Source organism: Dermacentor albipictus, chromosome 1 (assembly GCF_038994185.2).
Source record: "Dermacentor albipictus isolate Rhodes 1998 colony chromosome 1, USDA_Dalb.pri_finalv2, whole genome shotgun sequence".
NCBI lineage: Eukaryota > Metazoa > Arthropoda > Arachnida > Ixodida > Ixodidae > Dermacentor > Dermacentor albipictus.
In genome coordinates this window covers 16925728-16934832 of record NC_091821.1, presented here as the reverse complement: position 1 = coordinate 16934832, position 9105 = coordinate 16925728, and the positions used below count along the sequence as shown (strand labels likewise).

Genomic DNA, 9105 nt, shown 5'->3' with positions numbered 1-9105 from the left:
GGTGACAACTGAACGCATCTCGAGTTAATCGCGCGGGTGCGGAATCTACGAGACAACTATCCTTCACCTTACGAGAGATGCCGATAACAACCGCCATCTAAAAGGAGTGAAAAAGGCAGCATAATGCTGACCGATGAACAGATGCGAAGTCTCAACATTGATCTGGTGGCGCTTCAGGAATATGTGAGGAGTGATGGCGTGGGCGGGGAGGGGGGGGGGGTGTATGCCACTTGATTTCGGGGGGGGCCCGGGCCCCCCCGGGCCCCCCCCCCCTGGGTACGTGCCTGTTGGGCATAATTTCTTCTCCCTCTACTTGCACGCACATTGGGGAAATCTGGGAACCGTGCGTCAAAGCGGTGGAGAAAACCTCCATGTTGTCGTGGCAGTAGTACGGCTGACTTGGCCTAGCAAGACTTGGCTTCGCTTAGGCCTAGCAACGTCTTTGATGGAAAGTCGGGTATCCGAGGATAGCGGATACCTTCACGATCACAGTGGTAGTGAAATCTTCGGGATGCAAACTAATTAGCACTGCGAAAGCGGGCATTAACGACGGAGCCGATACGAGCACTTCTTTGTCAGCAATGGCTCATACCCTCTTTCAAGAATAGCATAGAATAAGGCATAAGGCATCGCTACAATATAGCGGCCCTGGATAAATTGAAAAGGGTGCAAAGCAGCCATGACAAATGTAGGAGTGGCGGTTCAACAAACGCAGGCCAGCCAGGCGTGTTTGATCCCCCCGATACGGTAAGCCCAGTCCGCGCACCGCTCGCGCAACTTAAGGCCAGCCCGAGCCGAGCACCCCTCGACACGGCAGCACATCACCACCGCAAAACGACGTACGGCAAGAAAAAAGGAGGGTGAGGAGGACGGTCACGTGTTGCCTGCGCGGCTCTTCCCGTGACTACCGGCAACCCCCTACTAAGCAGCTAACGAGCGCACGTGGTTTTCGCCGACGGCTTCACGCGCGCGTTTTGTTTGAGAGTGCGGATGCTAGATACCCTGTTTCGGCGCCACCGGTTTCATACGCGCTGCTAGTGGATCAATAATACCTGCGGAACAGAGAAGTGCCTTCCGCGTTGTTTGTATTTCCAGTGGAAATGCAATAGAAATCAATTCGTTTCTATGACCAACGTGGTTCCAACTGGCATGGCGGGCACCAGGACAGTCACGTGCGCGCTGAACGCCAGTTCGAACTGCCTAGCGAGCGTCAAGTACCGCCGTGTTGACCTCTGCACGGCTGAAGATGCGTAAGAGTGGATCATCAGCTGCAGCACCGACTACCAATACAACATGGATTGTCGACTGGGAGGAATATGCTGAAGGAAAGTGAATGTTTTATTTTCTTGAACTTGAACTAAGCGAATTTGCTTGAAAGTCCGAATATTCAACCAGCTAGCGTATCAGGCCACGCAAGTGTCGCATGGGCATCTGCCGTACAACGTAAGCAAAATACAGAGAATTTTAGAAGCAGCATGCTAAACCCTAGGCTGGCAACGCTATTTCGCGTACGTAAGCCGCTTGTGATCGCCATATTAAAGTGACATTCGCTGGAAAATGCTCGTATGCTGATCCCATTTACCGATTTGAAATGAAAAACACGCTTCAATGTTCAATATTCTAATGAACTGGGAATCTTATTTTGGTATCGCACGTGTGAGGCTGACGGTTGAGCCGTGCCAGCTGATAAAGTGGGACAAGTTTTATTCTTCCTATTCATGCTCCGCATCATTCACGATTAGACGAGGCTGATTATTCCCCTGTGGTCTTCTAGCTGCATGCATGAAATTCTTATCAATTTTAGGCATAGCTTTTGCTTTTTCAGTTGCATTGGGGCCCTTGATGGCCAAATCATAATCGCGCCACTACTAATCAATTCTTGGCGGTGCTAAATGCGTAGCAGTGCCGTGCACTGCACTCGTCTGATCGACGTCTTCTACCATGATAGGCTCGTTTCGGTCGTCAGTTGCCGAATCCGAGATATGGTCGCACAGCGTTAAACTTATTAAACCCCCAAACTTAAAAAATAACAGATTCCTCTCAGTGTTACTCCAAGTTTCTGAACGCGCCTCTGTTATATGCATTACTAGTACCTCGACAATCCATCACCCTCGACAACACATTCTTCATTCGCCGGTATTGTGATCTCGAGCATACTGGCCGCCCGAAAAAACTGCACCATTCACGCACGTTGCACGGTGGAGTCCTTCGTCGGCGCGAACGCAGTAAGTGTCATCCGAATCGTGGCGCCAGTTAATGTACGAGGAACGACGTCGACGAAGGGTGCATCAGCGATTGTGAGTTGTTCAGTAGCTAAAATCCTGAAAACCTTACGGCATTAAATTCACAGCTGGCACTCGGAGCGGCGCGGAGGGCAGCGTTGAATTTCCTGAAAACCGGCGCATTAAATTCACAGCTAACACTCGGACTGGCGCGAAGGAACAGGAGTGGAAGCCACATACGCGAAACTTGATACAACTAAATTCTGAATTAGAGTGCAATAATGCATTCGTCAAACTGGAATATACACCACTCACGCGTCAGGTAACGTAAAGGACACCATTGAAGAGTTGCATTCATCACAGGCCAGAAGTAGCGAAAATGGCTTCCGTACATGAAAATTTATGCTGCTGCTATCCGGACTTCTTGCCTGAAGGGCGCCATCGAAAGAAACACGCGGTGCGCGGCTGACCTGACGTCCGAAATCCACGTGCGCGCGTCAGCTGCACGTGGATTGGAAGAGCCGCGCAGGCAACACGTGACCTCACGGCGAGAACCAATAGTGTGCAAGGGCGTCTGGCGGGAGTTGCGGCGTCCTCTTCGCCCTCCTTTTTTCTCTCTCAAGTCTGGAATCATCCGCGGAAAGCAAAATACGCGACACCGCATGCGGGAGCTCCCCGGCGCCCGTAGACAGCCGCGCCTTCGCGTAGATGGTAGACAGAGGAAAATAAGAAAAGGGGAAAAAAAAAACGAAGAGGCCCCAAAGTCGGAGAGAGCATTTTTTCCGCGAGGGGCGCACGCCGTCGAGCACGGTTGCGCATGGTAGGTTGCGCCCACGGTAAACACGGGCAAGGGGCGCGCGAGCGAGCGAGAAGCTGCGGCACTCGCAGAGCAGCAGGTGCAGCTTCTCGATCGGGCTACAGTCGCGGCAGAGGTGAGAGGGGGCTCCATGAGGCGGTGCCTGCGCTCGCACGGCCACACCGAACCCGTCCGGAGCGCGAGGCGCATAGAGTTACTATACTGAGGACAAGCTACCCATAGGGCCCATGCATTGAAATCCTCATCCTGATAAAACATGTAACCTCAGTTATGTTACAGATTTTTCTCAGCGCTTGTAAATCATGTTTGCCATTGTTTCGGCATTTACATTGTGTATCAGTCTAAACCTTCGTTTTTTTTCTGAAATGTTTCTATGTACTGATCTACTTACTGTATATGCTATTTATTTTCGAGCAAGTGATTCTATGGTTTTTTTACTTCTGGTGTAAGCCAATTTTATTCGTATTTAATACTTATTGCATATGTATCTTCTGCTTTTTCGAAGTCTATCCCGTTGAAGCAAAAGTAATGCTTTGGAGACATGTGCTCTGAATAATTGACTTTTTCGTTGCTGTGTGCTGTGTGTTGAAGATATGTTCGGCAAATATGTATGTGAATGATATGTCATGCTGCCTTGAAATGTAGGGGCGCAGAGGCTCTGTCAGGCATTTTGCCTTTACCTCTGCCCCCTACACAGAAAGAATCCGTGAAACAAACAATAAAGAAAAAAAAACAATAAAGAAATCGGGAACCGCAAGAGCGCCGCCATGCTGCTACGCGCCGAGGTTGCCAGCTCCTGAGATGCTTGCTAGACTTGGTGACAGTAGTCAGTTTTTATCCGGCAACAGTAGCAGCGTAGCAGCATAGCGTCTCGCTTGTAGTGTCGTGAAGTGGTGTGCGTGCAGCCGTGTTTTGGGGCTTTTTTAAGTTGCTTCTTTATTCTATGTTGCGGGATGGTGTGGGTGTGGTCCATGTTGGCCGTGCAGGTGGCAGTTATGCAATCGAAGGATGATCCTGTTGAAGTTTCCGGCGGTATGCGGTTTTCAGCGGTCACGCCTGTTGCTGCAGTGTCACTCGACGAGGTTACGAGCTCGAAGCTGTGGTCAGATTCCTCGTTGGCATTCCGTAATTCTCTTCGCACGAGCGCGGTATGTTGCAAAAGCCCCTTTCGCGATCTATCGTGGCGACGATAGATCGGGTTTTTTTATTATTGTAAGTACTGATCCAGCTGTAGGGCACATGTGACAAACGGAAGTCTCAGGAGAGCACCTGAGATTATAATAAAGCAGGCGGCCCAGGAACTCCAGGGCACCCAAGGGACAGTGGGGGGGTCAAAGATCGAAGCAGAACGGTACGAAGGTTGGAGCCGCCGAAACAGGTGTGTGCCAGGGAGTGTTCGCACGGTGTCAGGATTGGGGGCTCAATCCCATCGCTCGTGGTCCTTTGCCAAGATTGGAGTACGGCATGAATTCGAAGGTAGCTGGCCCATGCCGTCGTCCAACTTATTTACGCTGAGGTCGTTGATACAGTGAAGAACTGCTTCTCATCGAGAACGAGGAAAATGGGTTTATTTACAGAAATTAAATCAGTCTAACATGACTGCTTGAGAAAAAGAGTATCACTCCAACATGACTGCATGAGAGAAGTGAATCAGTCTAACATGACTGCTCAAGAGAAGTGTGTCCAGCATTCGCACAACAGTTTTTATACACTCGGTCCGCCGGCCATACGAGGCGGCGACTGTTCGTTTACTCATCGCCAACTAGCTGCCGCTCCGCGGAACAGTTTACGTACACAAAGGCACACACATTCCGATGCCCAAACGACAGCGTCGGAGGGGTGCCGTTCCGGGAAGTATTGGTGCCAATCGTGGGTAGCTCGTTGTCTTGCGTCACGCCGAGGCATGAGAAGCACCAAAATACGGCTTTCCCGCGGCAGCTTGTCCATGCGTGTCAGATCAGGTCCGCGCTGGGGAACTCAGGAACCATTGTTCGCACACCGAACTCGTTCCGTCACAATGTCGATGGGGCTGGAGGAAGGAGGCGGTTTTCAGCACGAAGGCCGCTTCTTCGAACGCCTCCTAGCTGCAGCGACGGTGAGGGGGAGATGCGCGTCGTGTCGCCCTGTCGTAACTGGGTGGCAATCTTGCCTTGCAGCTCGCCATTCTTAACAGCGCAAAGGCCGCTTCTTCGAACGCCTCCTAGCTGCAGCGAAGGTGAGGGCAGAATGCGCGTCTTGCCCCCTTGTCGTAATTGGGTGGCAATTTTGCCTTGCAGCTCGCCATTCTTAACAGCGCCTCCATGGACCGAAAAATCTCGACTGTCTAGCGCTGACAACCGCTAGGCAGGAAGAGAACGGCTGGTGGTCAGGGGGGGATTGATGTCTTGGCTCGCAGCGACCACTTGGGCATTGATGTCATCGCCCCAAAACATCCAACAAGGACAGGCAACTGCAAAATGAACCCCACAACACGGCTCTGCGCCGAGATGACGTGCACTGGCTCCCACTTTAGACTCGCTAGGCTTCAAAAAAAAAAACAACATAAGTGCAGAAACAAAAAATGCTGCATTTCGCTATGCCAATTTCTGAAGCAAATTCCTGCTGACAAATTCAGCAATCATGGAGGGAATTCTGCTAAATGAGATGGGATCTTCTTCGCCTAAAGAAAAGTTAACACTAGTAACCCTAAAATTTAGGCGGGACCCTCAAACGCAGAATTCAAATTAGCCTGCTCAAACCATCCGCATTGCTATGCAACTTTCCCTTCTTATATCTAACGGAGAAGTTGTACTCTTGGAGAGTGAGGCTCCATCGGAGCAAGCGGCCGTTTTTGTGTGACATTTGATTGAGCCACGTCAGAGGACAGTGGTCTGTCTCGAAGATGAACTTCGCTCCGTACAAGTAACACGACAACTTCTGGGCGGCCCAAACCAAACAAGCGCATTCCTTCTCTGAAGCGCTGTAGGCTTCCTCCCTTACATTTAGTTTACGGCTGGCATAGAGGATAGGATGTTCCTCGTTATCGTCGCCGACCTGACTAAGTACCACGCCCATACCTCTGTCGCTTGCGTCGCATTGAACTATGAATTCCTTTGTGTAGTCTGGCGCGCGAAGCACAGGGCGAGAAACCAATAGCGTTTTTAAACTTTGGAAAGCGTTCTCTTTGTCCTTATCCCAGTGTACGTTACTCGGTGCTCCCTTTCGGAGGGCGTCTGTTAATGGACTTGCCAATTGCGAGTAATTCGGAATGTACCGTTGATAGTACCCCACAAGTCCCAAAAATGAACGAAGGTCCGTTTTCGTGCGCGGCTGAGAAAATTCTCCAATCGTAGCTATTTTCAGCTCAGCCGGCGGTCTCACGCCCCGACCGACAACATATGGCCCAGATAAGTAACCTGCGAACAACCAAACCTACACTTTTCCGCTTTCATCATTAAGCCGGCTTCCCTCAACCGTGAGAACACCTGTTTGAGGTGCGATACGTGTTGTTCCCAGCTGTCCGAAAAAATGGCCACATCATCAAGATAAGGGAAAGCGAACTCCTGCAAGTCTTTTAGGACAATATCCATTAATTTAGAGAAGCTAAACGGCGCGTTCTTCAGCCCGAAGCTGAGTGCGAGAGGGCGAAAAGTGCCTATAGGCGAGATGAATGCGGCATAGCGGCTGGCATTTTCTGAAAGGGGAACTGCCAGTACCCCCGCACGAGATCTATAGTTGAAATGTATTTAGCAGCGCTAACTCTTTCAATTCGTTCCTCAATGTTGGGTATCGGGTACAGCTGATCCCTAGTGATGGCATTTAACTTCCTGTAGTCAACACACGGACGAGGGTCCTTGTTAGGGGTTTCTACGAATATTAGCGGTGACGTGTAGTCACTCTCAGCGGGCTCAATAACTCCCAACTCTAGCATGCGCTGTATCTCTGCCTCCATAATCTCTCTCTGTTTTGGAGACACCCTGTAAGGTTTTGATCTTACTGGTTCGGTTGATGTCAGCTCAATTTCATGCGTTATCAGTTCGGTTCTACCCGGCCTATCGCTGAATCTGTCGATATATTCCCCTAACACCCCTTTTAGCTCATCTAGCTGCTCGGGTCTTAGAGCGTGCGAGCTTACCGAGTGTTCTACTACTTCTTCTAGGCCGATTTCAGAGTTGGAGGTCGCTCTATACTCCTTAAACTTGGTACAGATGCCATCCGGCTCTTTGACGGTATAGTTAATGACTCCGCTCCGCTCTACATACGGCTTCATCAAATTACAGTGATATATCCTCACTTCCTTCCTGCGACCGGGCATTCTCAAAGCATAGTTAGTATCTGAAAGTTTGTGCAACACTTTAACGGGCCCGTCCCAGTGAACTTCAATCTTGTTCTTTCTTGAGGGTTTGAGGATCATTACCTGGTCTCCGGCGTTAAACGTACGAAGCCTCGCATTCTTGTCGTAATAGAATTTGGCGTTCTTTTGTGCTAGTGCCATGTTCTTTCCGACTAGTTCTTTGGTTGCGCTTAGCCGTTCCAGTAAATTTAGCACGTATTCAACCACGGTTGGGCTCTCCCCTCTTTCCTCCCACATCTCTCTTAACATTCTCAGTGGAGACCGGAGTGTCCTCCCATACACTAGTTCTGCTGGTGAGAACCCTGTTGCCTCATGTGGAACCGTTCGCAAAGCAAACAAAGTTGCCGGCAGACAGTTCTCCCAGTCCTCCTTGTGCTCGTAACAGAGCGCACGTAAAACTCGCTTAAGCACCGAATGCCACCTCTCTACACTGTTTGACTGAGGGTGATAGACAGAACTGTGTATTAACTTTACCCCGCACTTTTGCAAGAATGTGGAAGTCAGTGCGCTCGTGAATACTGACCCTTGATCTGCCTGAATTTCGGCTGGAAACCCAACTCGTGCAAACACTGTCAAAAGCGCGTCTACTACTTCGGTGGAGCTGAGCTCTTTCAAAGGGATTGCTTCTGGAAACTTGGTAGCCGGACACAGCATGGTAAACAAGAACCTGTAGCCTGATTTTGTTTTTGGAAGAGGCCCTACCGTGTCTATTACAAGTCGTCCGAAAGGCTCTCTTATTAAGGGCACTACCTTCAGTGGAGCTTTCCATGTCTCTCCTGGTTTACCAGAACGCTGGCAGGCGTCGCATGATCTTACAAAGTTTTCTACATCTTTGAAACAGCCAGGCCAGTAGTATTCCATAAGCAATCTTTCCTTTGATTTGTTTATGCCTAGGTGGCCGGACCACCCATTTCCATGACAAAGACTCAAAAGGTCCTCCCTATACTTAGTAGGTATGACTAACTGATCTAAAATCCTACCCTTTCGATCTCTGTAATGCCGATACAACAATCCTCCTCTCTCATGTATCGTTACGTTGCGCCTAGCGATGCCTTCTTTAGCTGTGTCATGTAATTTAGCTAAGCTCTCATTATTCTTTTGCTCAGCTGCCAGTGAATCTCTATCCACGCGTAAGAGTTGATCAAAGTTCTTTGAGGCCGGTGATAATAACGACCCTGTCTCGCTTGTGAGCGCGTCTACTTGCTCTTCCTGCAGGCTAGAACTCTGACACTCTAGTGCTACGCTCTCATTGAGCTGGTCAGCTGGCAGGCTCTCCTCAACTTGTCTTTTGTCCCTCGGGCCTAGCTCGGATTCGGGTATTGAAGTTATCCCCTTTTCTGCTTCCGCTGGAGGAGCTTGAGCATTTTCAGCCGAAAGCGCCGCGATCTTACGAGCTTGGCCTCGGGTCAATGCCTGTACTATGCTCTCTCCCAGTTTGAGCCCTCTGTCCCGCAGTAACTAATTCGAACGATTCGAAAAGATGTAGGGATACTGCAGTGACAAAAATTTGGAAACTGCAGCCTCAGTCTCTAGCTCCCTGAATGATCCACTGTTTTTGACTTTGGCCATGGGCAGACACACGCTGTGTTCTTCTACAACCTGTTTTATCCATGCTACTTCTCCGGTGAAGTCATCTACCGTCACGTAAGACGGATGGACAATGTCCAGCGTGGCGGCACTGTCTCTTAGCACTCGGCATGGTTTTCCATTAACTTGCAGGTAGTGGAAATATG

At 49.9% G+C, this 9105-nt stretch overlaps 1 protein-coding gene across 5 annotated transcripts in view; it reads right to left on the bottom strand.

Annotated features, from left to right (window-relative positions):
* Positions 1-2663, bottom strand: part of LOC135917120 (uncharacterized) — a 55184-nt gene extending 52521 nt beyond the window's left edge. For all 5 annotated transcript variants that reach the window (XR_010569189.1, XM_065450609.1, XM_070532115.1 and 2 more), the window contains exon 1: positions 2538-2663. Coding sequence is in view for 4 of the 5 variants with exons in the window: in XM_065450609.1 (XP_065306681.1) it covers positions 2538-2563 (26 nt within the window). In the remaining variant the exon portion in view is untranslated. The remainder of the gene's footprint in view (positions 1-2537) is intronic.
* Between the last annotated feature and the right edge of the window lie 6442 nt (positions 2664-9105).